Source organism: Hibiscus syriacus, unplaced genomic scaffold (genome assembly GCF_006381635.1).
Source record: "Hibiscus syriacus cultivar Baekdansim isolate YM2019G1 unplaced genomic scaffold, ASM638163v2 tig00003041_pilon, whole genome shotgun sequence".
In the NCBI taxonomy this organism is placed as follows: Eukaryota; Viridiplantae; Streptophyta; class Magnoliopsida; order Malvales; family Malvaceae; genus Hibiscus; species Hibiscus syriacus.
In genome coordinates, this window is record NW_024061960.1 from 8,009,597 (window position 1) to 8,028,649 (window position 19,053).

The 19,053-nt window shown below is 37.2% G+C and overlaps 3 protein-coding genes across 6 annotated transcripts; 2 read left to right on the forward strand and 1 right to left on the reverse strand.

Moving 5' to 3' along the window:
- Positions 1-220: 220 nt before the first annotated feature.
- Positions 221-4,645, reverse strand: LOC120171127 (glutamate--glyoxylate aminotransferase 2). Of its 4 annotated transcripts, none has more exons than XM_039178920.1 (14): positions 4,559-4,645; positions 3,929-4,091; positions 3,305-3,370; positions 3,076-3,193; positions 2,752-2,833; positions 2,552-2,639; positions 2,223-2,381; positions 1,803-1,976; positions 1,574-1,705; positions 1,223-1,288; positions 1,065-1,129; positions 897-988; positions 652-808; positions 395-524 (listed from the first exon to the last, which is right to left on the reverse strand). In XM_039178920.1, the coding sequence occupies exons 2-14, from the start codon at positions 4,043-4,045 to the stop codon at positions 395-397; spliced, it is 1,446 nt and encodes a 481-aa protein (XP_039034851.1). In that variant the 5' UTR covers positions 4,046-4,091; positions 4,559-4,645. The 4 variants fall into 4 exon arrangements, with proteins under 4 accessions (XP_039034848.1, XP_039034851.1, XP_039034846.1 ...); XM_039178915.1 differs by having other exon boundaries at positions 4,523-4,624; XM_039178926.1 differs by having other exon boundaries at positions 4,575-4,611.
- Positions 4,646-6,178: 1,533 nt separating this feature from the next.
- On the forward strand, positions 6,179-8,997 carry LOC120173813 (protein POOR HOMOLOGOUS SYNAPSIS 1-like). Its single transcript, XM_039180883.1, has 9 exons — positions 6,179-6,367; positions 7,076-7,192; positions 7,602-7,667; positions 7,811-7,914; positions 8,061-8,188; positions 8,282-8,350; positions 8,427-8,479; positions 8,661-8,688; positions 8,821-8,997. The coding sequence occupies exons 1-9, from the start codon at positions 6,179-6,181 to the stop codon at positions 8,877-8,879; spliced, it is 813 nt and encodes a 270-aa protein (XP_039036814.1). The 3' UTR covers positions 8,880-8,997.
- Positions 8,998-15,382: 6,385 nt separating this feature from the next.
- LOC120167100 (lysM domain receptor-like kinase 3) lies at positions 15,383-18,363 on the forward strand. The gene is made up of 9 exons (XM_039176215.1): positions 15,383-16,056; positions 16,192-16,401; positions 16,679-16,818; positions 16,883-16,972; positions 17,044-17,301; positions 17,384-17,481; positions 17,590-17,728; positions 17,829-17,927; positions 18,127-18,363. Exons 1-9 carry the CDS (start codon positions 15,396-15,398, stop codon positions 18,289-18,291), a joined length of 1,860 nt encoding a protein of 619 aa, XP_039032146.1. The 5' UTR covers positions 15,383-15,395; the 3' UTR covers positions 18,292-18,363.
- Positions 18,364-19,053: the final 690 nt, after the last annotated feature.

Sequence of the window (19,053 nt, forward strand, 5' to 3'; positions counted from 1 at the left end):
GAATTTCGGAAAACTTTAAATGGTCTAATAAAAAATATTCAAAAAGTTTGAGACAAAATTAAAATTTTTGAAAGTTGTAAAAGGTTTACTGCAAAATTCCCAAATTTTCCTCTGTGCATGTATTAGCATATGGGGGTAAAAAGCATGATTCAGAGTTTTTTTTTAAAAAAAAAACCCAAACATAATTCAGTAAAGAGAGATTCCATGAGAGATTTCAGTAGAGAAAAAAAAAAGAGAGAAACAGTGGGATAATCTTGAGTAGGATGAAGTTTTACAGCTCAAGGAAAAGGAGAAACACGATTCAAGTTCGAACATGTATAACAGAGCGGCCTGCAACAGCCAATTAATATTACAATACATCGATCCAAGTATCAAGGGCACTTCAACACATCCTTCACATCCTTGAGTGATTCCAGTTATCTTCATATTGATTCATGAACTCGTCATTGAATTTCTTGAAGCTCGACATGATCGCTGGCATGTCTTCCTCGGCAGGTAAAATTGTTGTCCTCAAGTGGAAGACCCTATCAGAAACAGTGAAACATTTAAGCATTTTGTAATACTATCAAAATAAATGGCAGAACTGATCCATGCAAATCATCGAACATAACTGGAAGGAAAATCCTCGACAAAGGGTATGTGGAGAAGTACCCGTCCTTTTGTCCGAATCCGGAACCTGGGACAGTGGAGATGCCTGTTGCTTCCAACAACTTGAGACAATAGAACACGTCTGGGACCTTTCCTGCCTTCTTGGCTGCTTCTATAGCTTTAGGAGGCAAGCGTATTTGAGGAAATGAATACATGGCGCCTGTAGGATTACCAAGAAGAAAACACTGAGGAACAATGGCGGAAAACGAAAGATTTCGAGTGATCAGTTGATGACAACCACAATTTACCTTCAGTGAAATTACAAACCACATTCTTGCAGCTGTTAAATCCATCAGTCATTATCCTTGCTCTTCTTCTCAATGATTCAAGGATTCCTTGGCTGCGAGTTTTAAACAGCATTGTCAGTTTAAACTTAACAGGAAAAACGTGCATCAAGTCAGTCTTCGTAGGCATACCTTTCCCTAACAAATTGCTCATATGAAATGTCTCCAGGTTTGAGTGGGTTGACCATCAATCCCATCTGTAAAGAGAAGAGGAAGCTTACTTATCTTACGGTTTAAGAGAACCGCAACTGAAACCTAAAATCGCAGAAAATCGGATGACATTGACTCACAAATATCTGAGCAGGAACATTAGGACTGAGTGCTATTGATGCAATCTTGTAGATCTCATCAACTGTCTGTAATATAAGATCAGGAAAGCAAAACAGGACTGAGCATCCATTCAATGATCGAAATTGTCCGATTCCAGAAGGAAGAAAGCCTATGATTGTTAAGATGTAACACAGCAAAGCAATTTAGTTGTATTGATAAATAGCAAGAATCATAATGAATTTATCCGTTTGACGATATCATCGAAGCAGGGAAACTTGTACACCTCTGAGAGTAATTTTAACATGGAAAGAAATTCTTGGCTCGCTCTGAAAAGCATGAAACTCGTTAAAGCTAATTAAAACGACGCAAACCTGGGGAGGAAGGTTGGTCATCTCAAAGTATCCCCCTCGCTGCCCACATTCACCCCAATATCCTTTAGACACAGTGTGGAAAGAAACGAGCTGCACTTCCTTGCTTATGGGAGGCCCCATATCCATCAAAACCTTCCATTGGTAAAAGGAAAAGAACGCAACTAGAAGAATTAGCATCCCATATAAATCATTCACATGTAGCTTGATCTAACAGCATGATAGAATCTACCTTTCTAGCACTGATAAAGGGACGCTCGTCTTGGTATATATTTTGTTGATAGACCTCATCTCCAAGTAACACTAAGTTTTCTTGGTAACAGAAGTTCAATATTTCTCTCAAGTTAGCTTCGCTGAGACACTGACCAGTAGGGTTCCCAGGGTTAATGATCACCATTGCTCTCACCTGGTCATATAAAGAATAAAAGAGTAAATATGGGAAGTTAAACCGTTTGGTGCCAGCCAAAACAAATCAGATTTTTAGGTCCTAACATGCAGAATGGGATTTTTTAGTCAAACAAATTATATACGCTTATGACTCTTAAGCAGACCACTTTTATCCATCATTTCAACTAATAATGAAGTTTGCGTAGTTTCTGACCATGTTTTTCAAATTCTTTTGTAAACGACAAAAACGAAAAAGTATACTAACAGTTATTCCTTTGAAGCGAGCCTGTGCAACTGATTCTCGAAGATTATTAATATCTAACCCCCAGTTTGCAGTCTCTTCCAGGTAGTATGGAACAAGTGAACCACCAAGGAGAGAGATTGTAGCCGAGTAAAGTGGATACTGTGGGACAGGAACCAAAATCTGGCAAAGGAAAAATTTTAATAGTATCATCAGAGCATTATGCACTGGGAACATAGTAAATCTCTAAATTATATTTCATAAGGTTGAATAAATCAAACTGAGACAATAAAAGAGATGCTACAGATAATGAAATTATCTTTTAGAAAAAATGGATGAGGAAAATATGTTACCCCATCCCCTTGGCCGCGGATAATACAATTCAAGATCTGCATCACACCTTTGCTGGCACCATCAGTGAGAAATATGAGTTCTGGGTTGCTGCCATTGGAAAAAGAAGCAAATAACCACTAAGCTTACAGCTTTGGTACCAAAAATGTGAATTTGTTTGTACGGAAGGCGATATCGTGAGTAATAGCATCTAGATTATCACCTAGGATACCCATCACGCCTTTCAATGAACTCAGCTACCTCCTTCCTGACTCCTGGAATACCTCTGGAATCACTGTATGCACCTAGATAGATAGTGAAGGAACAAATGTTATTTACATTGCAGATCATATTCAAATTCCTTTAAATACCATTGGGATCTGTTCATAGATCAGCTATAATAAGATACTTGTAAACTAATAACTAAAATATAGAAATAATTGAATTAGTAGATTATTTAACAAGTACATAGACAGAAGAAAACAAAGCGCAGAGGTATTTCAGATGGTTTAACAACAATTTTCATATAAATAGCTCAACGATATACCTAGACCACCAGAAGTCAGTGAAAGATAATGTTTTGCTCTTGCAAGTGCATCTGCGGGAAATAGAAGTCCTACATTAGGATCATCTAGCAGAAATGGAGCTTGGCACAGAGCAACCACCTGTAGTAGCACAGAATTATTGGATCAAATACATGCTATTAACAACTGAATGAGCAAAACACAGATTAATCCCAACAGCTGAAAACTGAACTACATAGAACTTAAATATACCTGGCGAGGGAAAGTCAGTGGTTTTTGTCCAAGAGCATGAGGGTTGCCAACATTTGTGAAAATAATCTGCAGATACAAAAATAAAGCCACGAAACAAATTAACATATACATGTCAGTTTTGTAACTGAAAATATAATGGCACCATGTTTTTAAAGCCCAGTTCACTAATCACATGCAAAATCATCAGCCATACTTCCCAAAACACCAAAAGTCTAAAATTCTGAAAAAACATACTTCCCAGCACATAGGGAACTCTTGTAAACTATAGGGATAACATATACTGCATAGAGGTTTATGCAGACATTTTAATTCCGTCACAAGAATTCCCTCGAGAAAAGTTCAGACAAACAATGAATGTAGAATCAACTCATCAAGGCAGGCATTTAACTAGGAAACTCTTAAAACACTAAATAACCTACAATTCCAAAAAGAAAAGAAAATCACAAGAACAAGTTCCGTGCTGTAAATAAGGACTGAACTAATAATGATAATTTCCGAAAAATGTATAAGAACAATCTGGAATTTACACATTCTTAGTTGATTACAAAAGCTAAAACCCCCAACATATAAACTACTGCTTCAACAAGTTGTTCAGCATAAGCTCAGAAGCAAGCAAAAACATACCTTCTTTCCTTCCTTCTGAAGCTCAGAAGCTCGAAGATACAATTCCCCTCGGACTGCATATTGAACTTTCTTCACGTTTTCATTCAGTGTCTCATAGTCTAATGCCTTAAGACCCATGATACCCAACTTCCTTCCTTAAACTTATCAATCTATGGACTCAAACCTGTAAGAAAACCTTAAGGCTTAAACCAGAAGTCAAATTTAACATTTTGATTTTGTATATTCGTTTTCCAGTTCCAATATGAGAATAACAATCACCAAAACAATTCGAACACAATAATAGAATCTCTCTTAAGCCTAAATCTTAAAAATCGGCTCCAAAGCTCATCTGACACCCAAAAGCACGCATCAACGAAAATGATTGCAAGGTATTAACTATCACTAAAAAACCCAGAATATTTGAAAATCCATGCAGAGAAATGCATTTAGAAATGAAAAAGGAAAAAAAAAAAGGAATCAATAAGTAAATGGTCTCAGTCAACAAAATCACATGGTTAACTTAAACACAAACCCAAGAATCCGCAAAATAATCAATTAAAGTTTCAGCACCCAAACTCATTTAATAGTGAATCACCAGGAATCCCAACAGATTACCCTTAAACTCAATTAGAAAACTGCAGAAACGCTAACCCGTGGGATGAAGTACACAGATTTTGTGTAGTTGGTTAAGTCGCAGGTGTCAGTAGACTTTTCATGTCGATGAAAGACTAATATATAAAAGATGTGGCAGTGTGTTAATGAGTTAAAAATGGCAGTGGCAGCAGCAGAACCACTGAAAATTGGATTATTTCAAAAAATGTGGGAATTTGGGTGTTTAATCTTCAAAAATCAAACGACAAAAAGGATAAAAGTGATCGAGGAAGTGTGGTGTAGGTTCAAACTGTGACTTCTTTGGTAGATATTGAACCTTGGAGGATTTCACATTGGTCGCATTCACCGAGTCCAAGTGTGGTTCATATTTGATTTCTTTGTAATGGAAATGGTAGCAGGGCAATTTGGTCAACATTTATGAGTGAGTCACTGTTGTTTTTTTATGGAATTATTTGGGTATTATTTAGCATAGTGACAGAATTAGAGGTAGACGTCTCATGATGGATGGCATATGCTTCTCCGTAGCTCTGATTATAACATCGTTGGTGATAATTCATCGGAGAAAGTTGCAAAATCACCTAAATAATGAGGTGAAAAAGTTTCCTCAAATAAGAATCACTGAAGTTTATTTTCTCAAATATAATTTCCATACAATAAATCGAAGAAGATGTATGGATTACACGACGTCTTTATAAAAACGTATGAAAGATTAAACATCTTCTTAACTTTTATGAATGACTTTGGATGCAAAAATAATGATGCGATTTGTTGATGTTCTTGAACTAAAGGGGGAGCTGGTCGAAGAGTAGACGCCATTGATGAAGTTTAGAAAGATGAAGAAGACAAGCACATAACCTAATGCGAGAAAATATTGTGTTTTCCAGGTGTCTTCCAGCAGATATCATATGATTCTAGCTTCCAATTGACACTGTAACATTCATCATATTTGAAAAAATAATTTATGTATCACCTTATATTAAAAAGTTTGTTCCCTCTATATTATCCCAAAAATTTTGCTGGAGATACATTTTGGGCATAAAATTTTTGAATAATGTTGTTAAAAAAATTGACCATATAAAGTGTATGAGATTTTTTTTTCAAGTAGGTGTTTGTTATAGTGCTTATTAGAAGTCGCTTGAAACACACATCGACTTCTGAAAGTTGTTTAAAGTAGATAACGTCTTCTTCTTATTTCATACATGCACGATAATAGAGATAACTGGTTGGTGCTGCAAAAGTTATCGAGTAATCCAGACGTCACAGAAGATGCCATGTGATTCAAATGACTTCTAATAGATAGTGTAACAAAGACCCTAGTTAAAAAATAATTTTTTAATCCTACACGATCAAATTTTTTCTAACACGTTATTATGACAATTTTATCCATTTTAAATATCTTAAAATATGAATATTCAATTATAAACGCCTCTACTTATTACTTTCAAATCATTATTTAATTCTATTAAAATTTTGAAAAATATAAAGAAAATAATTGGTTAGTCAGATGACTATATCTCTATTTTTTTATTTCATTGCCTTAATGGATTTGAAATACAACGTGGGCCGGGTTCACTTGGAATAATTAGAAATCTAGAGTCTATAGTCTACCTCATTTTCGAACTTCACTAAAAAATAATCAGAGAATTTAAGTGATAAAAAATGGCGGGATCTTTGGCATCTCTCCCTTCCACCGGTCCCTCTCTCGTACCTCTCACTAAGAGTCAACGAAGTCGCTCGGGTGGAGGTAACTGGATCGCCACATCATTTCCAGCCGCTTCTCTGCAGATCATCAATGAGTTCTCAAGCTCCGAAACTATCCTCGCCGTTTCTTTAAGCGGGAAGATCCTTGTAAGTTGTTCTTTACTAACTCTTCTAGATCAATCTCTTAAGCAGTTTATTAATTCTGTTTGATTGATCGTTAAAATAACGAGGAAAACGAATTTTCATTTTATCTGTACAAAGTTGACTGTTAAGCCAATTAGGATCTCGCTAGCTTTAAATTATTTGATCAATCTCTTAAGCAGTTTGTTAATTATGTTTGATTGATCATTAAAATAATGAGGAAAACGAATTTTCGTTTTATCTGAAATACATCGAGTGTTAAGAAAATGAGAATGAATCCAGGTTCGGAGAAGTGTGTTGATTGCTGATTTCTCATAGCCAGCATAGCAATTGCTCTCGATCCTTCTACTTTTCGAGAGCAAATTTGAATTTATATTCCCTTTTCATCGTCCTTCACTGTGTTTTCTTAGATAAATTTTCTGGAGCTTCAAGGAACTTGTCTTATAGTATTTACTTGTTGATTCTTTTCTTTTTCAATTCTCTCATTTATAATGTATAAGGAATGTTGAAAGTAGTGTAGACCAAAACATATCCAAGTTTAGACTCTGGCTGTAGTTGATTTGATCTCAAAATATCAATTCAATTTGCATTTTTCTTGTTAACAGATTGGCGGTTTGCCTAGCTCATTATTTTGCGATCTTATTTCATTTGGATTTGTGTCATCATGATTGTGTTCTGCTGTTATAAGGAATTGAATTCTGTTATTTGGAGTAGGAAGTGCACTACATGTCCAATCTGCACTTCTCCTGGCCTCAAATCCAATGCATCCCTGAAATTCCTGCTAGGGGCAGCAGAGCTGTGTTTGTAAGCTACAAAGACTGCGCTGACGAGGTAAGCCTATAAGGTTATAACAAGGGATACACATATAGATATGTTCCTTTTGCTCTTTCTTAAGGTCATTGTTACCGTTAAAATGTGTTTCATAGGAGCAAAACAGGAAAGGTATTTACGTGTTTGTAAAGTGAAAAAAGTATATAAGAACTGCATTAAACAAATGATGTAGGAGAAAAATGTTTGCAAACCTTCTTATTGTTTCTCATTCTAGAGCCACTTAATGAAGATATCGTCTCCCAAAGAGATCTTAGAATGGGAAACTATGCAGTCTAGGACAATATTAAGATATTTTAAATAGATCTAAGCAATACGAATTGTTACTTTTCCTTTGAAGGCAGACCTAAACAAAGTTTAGAATCTTTGTTCATCGCAGAAAACTCATGGAGCTCTATTTATATTTTTGCAGATTCAGAAGTTTGCTTTGCGATTTTCTACAAATCATGAGGCAGAATCATTCATGAATACTCTGCGGGTAGAAATGCAACTATAGAAATGTTTACTTCTTGTAATAACATTGACTTTTATTATTATCATAGATTCATCCATATCCAATAAATTTGCCCTGCTTCTGGACTTCTTTTCTTTTACACTGGAATGATTATTTTTCTTTCTCAGGAGAAGTTCAAGGGTGAAGTTGAAATTGAACCTTTAAACACAGATTTTGGATCTGATTTTTCACCACAATCAGAGTTCATATCTAGTAATGGACTTCCTTCTAGGTAGATATGAAATGCAACACTTACGAATTTGTTTCTTGCAGAATATTTTAATATATGTTATTGGATTAATCAGAAGACAAATTATTGGGAACACTAGGAGGTATGTCTTAAGGACAAATCTAAAAGGAGCTAATGACTGTCTGCAGAGACAATCAAGAGTTTAGTGATTTGAATCCGGATGGTTCTTACACACCACAAATGTGTCCCAGTTTGAGCTATGAAATTAGACAGCAGTCATTTGATCAAGATGTGATGCTTAATAACAATTCTGATGGTTCTTACGCTCCACAAATGTCTCTCGGTTTAATCTATGAAATTAGGCAGCAGTCATTCGATCAAGATGCAATGCTTGATAGCAATTGTGAAGGAATTTTTCCACCCTTTCCCCCTAGTTTCACGTCATTACTGACCAATTTCTGCCCTACCGCTGAAAAGGGTAGATTTCTTGACCTGAATATAGATAGGGATATCCAGCAACTGAATTCATAACACATTTTCCTCAAATGATGTAGCTGCCAATAAACCCAGAGTGTCTGAGGAAATCGATCTCAAATCCCAAATTGTGGTAATGGTTTCTAACTATTTCTCGATATTTTTGCTATTACTTTCAGTATTTAGAAGGTAAAGAGTACCTTATTGCTGCATGGTTTGGCATGTAACATTTCTTAAAACTGCAAGTTTTTCTAAATATGTCTACGAGATTGTTCCTTCATTGACAGTTCTGGTTTTTGTTTTGTTTTGTGCAGAAATTCATGGAAGATTCTTCCTTCCAAGGTACCTTCTATTTCTATTTCTATTTCACTTAAATTTTGCAAGGCCTGCAATCTCTGTTTGAATTGGGGCACTGTCTCCGTTAATAAATTGTTTGATGCCTATTTGCTAAAGTTTGAGAGATTATTTTTACAGATATGTTGACTAAAGTAGAGAAAATTATCAGTGACGTTGGAGCTGACATGCTGCTGTAAGTTGCTTTATCTGCTTGGGCTTTCGAACATGATCGAGGTGCTCATACATTGAATGCTAGGTTTCTTTTATTATTTTTATAATTAAGTGATGATACTACTATTTCTCAATTACGTTGTAAACAGACAAATTAGTTTATAAGTAATTATACTTAACTAACAACCTTGTAGCTGACTTACAAGTTCTAAGACCTCTCAAAACCAAAAGTCATTGAAATGCCACATGATTTCTGTTGACGAAAATGGGTAAAGAAAACGAAAGAACACGAGAATTTTACGAGGTTCGGCAATGTGCTTACGTCCTCGGTGCCTAGGCGGCGCTAGAATTTTATTCAATGATATTTTAGGTCTAGGTTACATCTCTATTTATAATAGAAAACCATGGTACATAATTACAAAATCAACCCTGTACCGTACCGCGGGGGCTACGCCCCCACACCCCCAACCCACATAATTCGTAACCCCACAACGAGACATTTTATGAGCCATACATAACAAATCTCCACCTTGGCGAATATCCTGCCCCTTGGAAACTTCAATGTGGGTTGGGTTACCTTGCTTCTTTAACAACTCGAAACATTCAACAAGTCCAAGCAATGCTTGAACTTGTCTGTCGTAACTGGCTTGGTGAACATATCAGCGGCATTCTCATCAGTATGTACCTTCTGAAACAAAACCTCTCCAGATGCAACCAACTCTCTGATCTTGTGGAACCTTACATCAATATGTTTAGTTCTAGCACGATACACCTGATTCTTAGCCAAGTGAATAGCACTTTGATTATCACAAAGCAACTGAACTCCACCTTGTTGAACACCCAACTCCTTCACTAAACCAGTAAGCCATAAAGCTTCTTTTGCAGCTTCAGCCGCTGCCATGTATTCAGCTTCAGTTGTAGATAGTGCCACGACAGATTGAACATTAGACTTCCAGCAAATAGACCCTCCACCAAGAGTAAACACATACCCTGTCGTAGATCTTCTATTATCCAAGTCACCTGCATAATCTGAATCCACATATCCTACAACCAAAGGATTATCCCGCTGACTCCCAAAAACAATTCCATGTCCCACAGTACCCTTTAAGTACCGAAAGATCCACTTGACTGCATCCCAATGTTGCTTACCAGGTTTAGACATGTACTTACAAACTTGACTAACAGCATGAGCTAAATCAGGTCGAGTACATACCATCGCATACATCAAGCAGCCAACAGCATTAGAATACGGAACATTTGCCATATTTTCAGCTTCCTTATCTGTCTTAGGGCACTGTTCTGATGAGAGCTTAAAGTGATTCGCCAATGGAGTGCTAACTGGTTTCGCGCTGCTCATCGCAAACTTTTCTAGCATTTTCTCAACATAACCCCGTTGAGATAGCCGCAGTTTCCTTGAGTCTCTGTCCCTGCAAATTTCCATTCCAAGAATTTTCTTTGCAGCACCTAAATCTTTCATATCAAATTCCTGACTCAATAAAGTTTTCAAACCGATAACATCATCCATGTTCTTCGCAGCAATCAACATATCATCAACATACAGTAATAGAAAAATAAAAGAACCATCATCAAGGCTCTTAACATAGACACAACAATCATACTCACATCGGTTGTAGCTAATCTTGATCATATAGGAGTCAAACCGTTTATACCACTGTCTCGGAGACTGTTTTAACCCGTACAAAGATTTCTTCAATCTGCAAACTAAATGCTCGTTTTCAGGTTGAGTGAAACCTTCAGGTTGCCGCATGTAGATCTGCTCCTCTAAATCACCATGCAAAAAAGCAGTTTTAACATCCATATGCTCTAAATGCAAATCCCAACTAGCCACCAATGCAAGTACTGCTCGGATTGAAGTGTGCCTGACCACAGGAGAAAAGATTTCATCATAATCAACTCCTTTCTGCTGTGAAAAACCCTTCGCTACCAAACGAGCCTTGAACTTCTCCCCCTCTTTTTCTGTTACTGCTGGTTTCTTCTTATACACCCATTTGCAACCAATCGGCTTCTTACCCTCAGGAAGGGGAACTAACTCCCATGTGCGATTGTGATTCAAAGACTCCATCTCCTCAACCATGGCTGCCATCCACTTGTCGTTTTCCTGACTAGTAACGGCATCATGAAAAGTAATTGGATCATCACTGCTAACAGTAAGTGCAAAAGATACCAAGTCTTCAAAACCCAATCTGTTCGGAGGCTTTATATTCGTCCGTCTCACCCTGTCTCTGGCGAGACTATAATCCTGCAAATCATCCGTAGTGGAACCACCAGAAGTCGGTTGAGAAGTTTCTGGTTTCTCAACTGGAAACTGCTCGAAATCTACCACTGTCGTGTCTTGCTTCTGCTGCAACATAGACTGTTCATCAAAAACGACATCTCTACTAATCACAACTTTCTTCGCAACTGGATCCCAAAACTTGAATCCTTTGACACCTTTCTTGTAACCCAGAAAAATGCACTCCTTCGATTTTGCATCAAGTTTGGATCTCTCATCAGCAGGTACATGCACATAAGCAGGACAACCAAAAATCCGTAAGTTATCAAAACTAACATCATGCCCAGTCCATACCTCTTCTGCAACTTTCCCAGCCAGCGATGCCCTTGGCGATCTGTTGATAAGGTAACACGCCATGTTAACAGCCTCAGCCCAGAAGTGTTTGGGAAGCCCCGCATTCAACCGCAAACATCTGGCTCTTTCATTCAACGACCTGTTCATTCGTTCCGCAACACCATTCTGTTGTGGTGTCTTGCGCACTGTAAAATGCCTCTGAATCCCATGCTCCTTACAGAATTGTAGGAAATGTGAATCTGTGTACTCCGTACCATTGTCAGACCGCAAACACTTGATTTTTCGTCCTGTTTGGTTTTCTACCTCAGCTTTCCACAGCTTGAACTTCTCAAAAACTTCAGATTTCTGTTTCAAAAAATACACCCAAACTTTCCGTGAAAAATCATCAATAAAAGTAACATAGTACCTAGATCCACCCAAAGACGATGTCGTGGAAGGCCCCCATACATCAGAATGCACATAATCAAGAATCCCTTGAGTTGTGTGCTTCGCAGTCTTGAAACGGACTTTAGTCTGTTTACCAAGAACACAATACTTGCAAAAATCGAGCTTACAGCTTTTGACACCATGCAACAAGTTTCTCTTGTGTAATTCTGCCATACCACGTTCACTAAGATGAGCAATGCGCATATGCCACAATTTTGTCGTATCATCACAGGACTCAACAGAGTGAACTCCACCTGCAACGGTACTCCCTAACAATCTGTAGATATTCCCTGCAGTCATCTTGCCTTTCATCACAGTCAATGCTCCTTTAACAATCCGAATGGTTTCCCTATCCTCGTCAGCCTTAGGGATAAAACCATTCTTGTGCAAAGTGCCCAAGGAAATCAAATTCTTCTTCAAGTCTGGGATATGTCGAACACCACTCAACGTCCGAACGGAGCCATCGTGCATCTTAATTTTGACATCACCAATACCAACAATATTGCAACATCGATCATCGCCCAAATAAACCGAACCAGAATTAACCGGCCTGTATGTCGAAAACCATTCCCTATTTGGCGTGATGTGATAAGAACATCCAGAATCAAGAATCCAAGCATCCGTCAATTGTGTCGTTGAAATAGAAAGCATATTACCCTCACTGCAATCAGAAGTATCATCCTCGACCACGTTCACAGACTTGGATGAGCCATCACGCTTCTCATCAGTCTGCTTTTTCAACTTCGGACAGTCTCGCTTCATATGTCCCGCCTCCTTGCACTTGTAACAGTGAATCGTCTTCTTATCCCTGGATTTGGATCTGGAATTCCGCTTCCCGGACCCTGCCTTCTCTGGCTTCCGTCCACGATCTCGATTACCCTTGACATATAAGCTATCGGCTTGAGAGCTTTCCCCTGCATTCTGCTTCCGCTGGTTGTGAGCCAACAAGGCTGCAGTAATCTCCTCAACGTTGATAGTCTCTTTCCCATATGTAAGAGTAGTCACCATGTGTTCGTAAGAGGAAGGCAACGAACACAACAGAATCATCGCTCTGTCTTCATCCTCAATTTTCACATCAAGCCGAGCCAGATCAGAAACGATTTGATTGAAGACATTCACGTGTTGCGCCAAATCGTGATCGTCCTGCATCTTCAGCCCATACAGCCGCTGCTTCAGATACAGTTTTGTCGTTAAGGATTTGGACATAAACTGACTTTCCAACTTCCTCCAAATTTCGTCTGGAGACGATAGATGCATGACGTGATACATGACCTCGTCCGCCAAGCATAATCGTATGGTTCCTGCCGCTCGCTGCTGCAATTCTTCCCAATCTTCCTCATCCATCGACGCCGGCTTTGTAGGTCGCAAAGCCTTCAAGATCCCTTGCTGCGCCAATAGATCCTTCACCCTCGTTTGCCATAATCCGAAGTTACCCTGACCATCGAATTTCGCGACTTCGAATTTTGCTCCTGACATCTGATACCAATTGTTGACGAAAACGGGTAAAGAAAACGAAAGAACACGAGAATTTTACGAGGTTCGGCAATGTGCTTACGTCCTCGGTGCCTAGGCGGCGCTAGAATTTTATTCAATGATATTTTAGGTCTAGGTTACATCTCTATTTATAATAGAAAACCCTGGTACATAATTACAAAATCAACCCTGTACCGTACCGCGGGGGCTACGCCCCCACACCCCCAACCCACATAATTCGTAACCCTACAACGAGACTTTTTATGAGCCATACATAACAATTTCTGTTTAGGATATTGTTAAGGAAAAGCCCAGCTGAAACGCCAATTCTACAGTAAAGTAAATTGTGAGGTAGATAGCACCGTAACAGATTCCAAAATCCAAAACTTGCCACTTGTCAGAAGATCTGACTGTTTGAGTCGAAATTATGGCATTTGTATGGCCGGCAGCGTGAATAGAATAGATAGCACCTAAATATTTACACGACGGAATACGCAATGAACGTTTAAGTTGTAACTCTTGTTTGACCAATGGTGTTGTTTTCCCTCCCTGTTAGTTTTTATATAGCCAGCAAAAGAAGGCTGCTGATAATTTTGAGAACAGATTAATAAAAGCTACTTTTGAGTTCCAATGCCTCTGGTTTAGTAGGCGAATAAATATTGAAGTCTACATATAGAATTATGCATGGCTTAATTATGTCAAGTAGTTGTTAAATTCTCAGTGCTCTGATTTAATAATGGTGCTTTTGTTCCTGTGCTTCCTATAGTTAGCAAGATAAGATTGCAAGCAAATTGTAATAGAGTTTACCAAAGCCTGTTGGAGCATGAAAGTGGGGGCAATAGAAGTGCCCGTAATATTTAAACCAGAGTAAAAAGTGTACTCTGAAAACCCAAAAAAAAATTACCTTTACTAGATAGGATTTCAGCTTAGAACTCCCAGCCTGAGTGCCTGTTAATCTAGTATTACTATCTTTTTACTGGACGTGAAAATACTTTTATTTAAATAATAATAATTCATTGTTGGAATGTATGCAGTATCCAAGTATCATAGCTGCTAATTCATTAATTACAGTATTTGGACCTAATTTCAAACTATTAAATTAAACAACTGGGAACACTCAATCGCCATAATAGAATATTCTGTTGCAAACCAGGAGACAGGCATGTCTATGGAAGGCGAGTTAACCAAGGTACTACAACTCGGTTTCTCTTGGCTTAGGCTAAAAAAATGTTAACGTCCTGTAAAATAATAGTAATACTCACATAAATATAAACCTCAGCTTATGTAGCCCTTGGACGTTTTATAAAAAATCTAAAACTCAGCATTGAACAAGCGAATGCCCTGCGTATTACAGCGTACAATATATTTAACCCACGAGAATGAGTAAGCTTCTCTATTGCATTTTCTTGCTTTAGAACTAATAATGTTACATATGATACGATTACACAATATAACATTAAAACAAACAAAAAAGTATGATATAAACTTAACATGAAATGAGTGTATAAGTTATTAATGACTAAGAAAGATTATGAAATTTTTTTATTTTGTAATCATTTCAAACTAATTAAAAAAGTCTTAACACGACATGAATACATGAACTATTAAGTCTAGTTTGTTCGATTAATCATGGCCTAGAGCCTAAAAGCAAGGATGGACGTAAGATTTTATATTAAAAAAAAAAATTTATAAAATTTTAGGGATGAAAATAAAAAATAATTAAACTATACATAATTTGAAATTTTCAGAGGCGACTGTCATCCTATGATCCATCTAAAATATAAGCAAAATAACTTCCATATTGTAAGAATCGACGAGTGTCCAATAAAAGATAAACCCATGACAATATTCCAAACTGTGGGTTTGCGAATTGTTTGTTTTCTCGTCTCCAAAGAATCTTAAACCTCTTTTTGCTTATAATAAACTTGGTGGGGGATTCCACTTGGAAGTTCTGAAACAATACCCCAATGAGCCAGCAAACATGTGCAAACAGAAATTAAAACAAAGACCATCATTTCTACCTCTTCCCTTTTCATTGCAAAGCATCGAGTTTCCCATGCTCATAACCATGGTTTCACTTTCACACCATCTCCTTGTTTGCCTTACGCTCCCTTTATTGGCAGCTCTACTTGCTAGAATCTGTAAAGCCGATGTTATGTTCCCTTTTAATTGCTCATCACAAGAAATCAAGAAATGTGATGCCTTGTTATACCACATCAATACTGGTCTAGACGACGACCAGATTGCCTCTTTTTACTCCGTTGATCCTTCCACTTTCCGCCCCATTTCCCACGGAAACAACAGGAATTACCTTATACCGGTCCCCTGTTCTTGTGAGGACATCGGTAACGATACCGTAGCATACTTCTACGATGCTTCCTACACGGTGAAAAAACATGACACATTTCAGGATGTTTCGACTAGTATTTACAGCGGACAAGCTCTCGAAGTTGGTGACGAAGTGAGTAGTTTCAATCCAGGGAACAAAGTACCAATGCATCTAATATGCGGATGCATAGAGAGTCCGTCAAAAACCATAGTCACATATACAGTTCAGCAGGGCGATGCTTTGACAAGTATTGCGACTCAGCTATGGACTAACATAAAAGACATAGAAAGATTGAACAGCAACCTGACTCAAAACCCTGATCTTATAATTTCCGGTTCGGTTCTATATGTGACTATGGACAATGATAGAATTCCAGCACCAATGAAAAGTGAGCAGTTGTTTCAATTCAAAGATCATTTTCTTTTTCATTTCAAAATATTATTTTTAGCAGATAAAAATGTTCACTGTTTTGTACTGATTTAATTATGGTATTCCTTGTTTTGCCATTAATTATCAGGGGGAGGGGGAGGAGGAAGAAGAAAATGGACAATCCTTATTGTCGTATTATCGGTAGTTGCATTTTTTTCAACAGTTGCATTGCTCATCTTTCTCATACGAAAAAGAAAAGGACAAAAAATGAGTGTGGAACATCCAAAGTCAGTATCCAAAAGCATGATGAGTGGAAGAACATTTTCATTGCAATCCCAGTTTTTCTACACGGAAAACATGGAAGGTCAGGAAGATTAGAACTACATACATAACCAAATATTTTTTTTTTAAATAGTCTGATGTGCTTAAAATGTAAGATCTATTCAGAATCTTTCTTAGCCATTCATAATGGACACACACACTCTAGACCCAGTTGCTCCAAGACTGAAGAACAACACTCCCTTTTACCACTGAAGCCACTTAATGAGCTATACATTACTAAAAATATTGATGAATAGAGTAATCCGTTTCTGGAGAGGAAGAGGTAATTAACTCATCTATACTGCATTTGCTTATTGTAGATGTAACAGCTTTTGAATCAGAAATACCAATGATATATAGCCTGGAGGAGATTGAAAAAGCTACAGATAATTTTGATGAAAAGAAGAAAATTGGAAGTGGGGGATACGGTTATGTGTACCACGGAATACTAAGATCAAAGGTACAAACTTTCGTTGCTAATTTTTCTACTTAAATGGAACGACTTAATCTTTCTGCACTTTCAGGAAGTTGCGATAAAGAAGATGAAATCGAACAAATCGAAAGAGTTCTTTGCTGAACTCAAGGTCTTATGCAAGGTCCATCACATAAACGTGGTAAATTTTCCGACCATTAACTCTTGTTAAATTTGTCTCAGAACATGAGTCATCATGTGTTGTACTTACAGGTTGAGCTCTTGGGATTCGCTAGTGGAGATGATCATCTCTACTTGGTCTATGAGTATGTCCAGAATGGATCACTCAATGATCATCTTCATGATCCGTTATTGAAAGGTCACCAGCCACTCTCTTGGATAGCGAGAACGCAAATCGCACTCGATGCTGCGAAAGGCATTGAATACATTCACGACCACACGAAAGCACGGTATGTGCATAGGGATATCAAGACCAGTAACATACTGCTTGATAAGGGTCTACGAGGAAAGGTACTAAAATGAACTCCATTGTATTATATTTACTGCTATAGTCTTCATGAGACAATGAATGTAATGTATTTCATTCGATTAGGTTGGGGACTTCGGATTAGCAAAGCTCGTTGAGAGAACAAACGAAGAGGATCTAATAGCAACACGATTGGTCGGAACTCCAGGTTACTTGCCCCCTGAGTAAGTTTTTAGTTTGCTATAAATCACTAATGAAATGTTCTTTTTCTTACAAAATCTGTTCCCAGACTGAGGTTTTTTTCCCGCTGTTTATATGGTTATGGTGGAAAGATCGGTGATGGACTTGCAAGTGACACCAAAATCCGATGTCTTCGCGTTCGGGGTGGTGCTGGCGGAGCTGATAACAGGCCAACGTGCGCTGGTTCGTGACAACAAGGAACCGAACAAAATGAGATCATTGATAACCGTTGTAAGTAAATTGATTCCGATACAATAACAGAAGAATTTAAGATTGAAACCTGTTCACTCACTCAAACATGTTTTCTATTTCTTTTCAATATTGTGGTAAGGTAAATAATATTTTCGTAGAAGAAAACCCGGAAAAAGCTTTAGAAGAAGTGATAGATGGAAGTCTTAGAGGAAGCTATCCTATGGAGGATGTATACAAGGTATACACACACACACACACACACAACCCTATCTTCCTTCAACAATCATAAAATGGAAAATAACATATATAGCTAGTGATGTTGCAGATGACAGAACTGGCGATGTACATACACACACACACACACGAACACATATAACCCTATCTCCCTTCAACAATCATAAAATGGAAAATAACATAAATAGCTGGTGATGTTGCAGATGACAGAACTGGCGATGTGGTGCTTGAGCGATGAGGCGGTGAACAGACCGGAAATGAGAGATGTTGTTTTAGCACTTTCCCAGATTGTGATGTCGTCGGTGGAGTGGGATGCGTCACTGGGAGGGAATAGCCAAGTTTTCAGTGGGATTTACAATGGAAGATGAAAACTAAACAACCTCCATTTTACTCATTTCTCAGCTATGTTATATTAAACATATATAGCTGCAAATGAAAAATAGAACTGCCTCGTTGTTATCTGTTCCATATAAGCTTTTCTTTTTAAAGAAAAAAAATTGTTGGGATAGAAATTTGGTTTCAGTCAAGGCATCAAGGGAGTTTGGAAGAAATTTGCGTAATTTTCTGATTTGTGTCTCTAATTGGAAAAAGAAAAACTTATAGCACATCTTTAGTAATCTAGTGGAAATTTAGGGATAAGTAATTTTTATTTTTTTTTAATTTCTTTTTAACTATATCTGTGATTTTTTAACATTAATCATTTAATTTACGATTTTCTTAAATTTTTTAATGATGTGATATTGGACATTAATTTACAATTTTGTTAAATGTACAATATATAATTTTAAAATGTCATATCATTAAAATGATAAAAAAATAAATTTAAAGTTAATATGGATAAAATAAATTTAAAAATCAAACTTAAAAAGTTGTCAAGTTTAAAGATTGGATAATGCTTTTATGTGCAAAAATTGTCAAGTTAATATGAATTAAATTGGTATAATAATGGAGTGTTAAGAGTTATTTTTTTCAGAATTAGAATCAAATTAAAACATAATAAATGAGGACTAAATTTATTATTATGTCCTATTCTTATTAACTTTTTAGCCAAAGAATGATCAACATTATTTTATAAATTTTTGTAATTGAAGGACTCAAAAAAGTGTCATGTGACCATTGAGACTATTTTC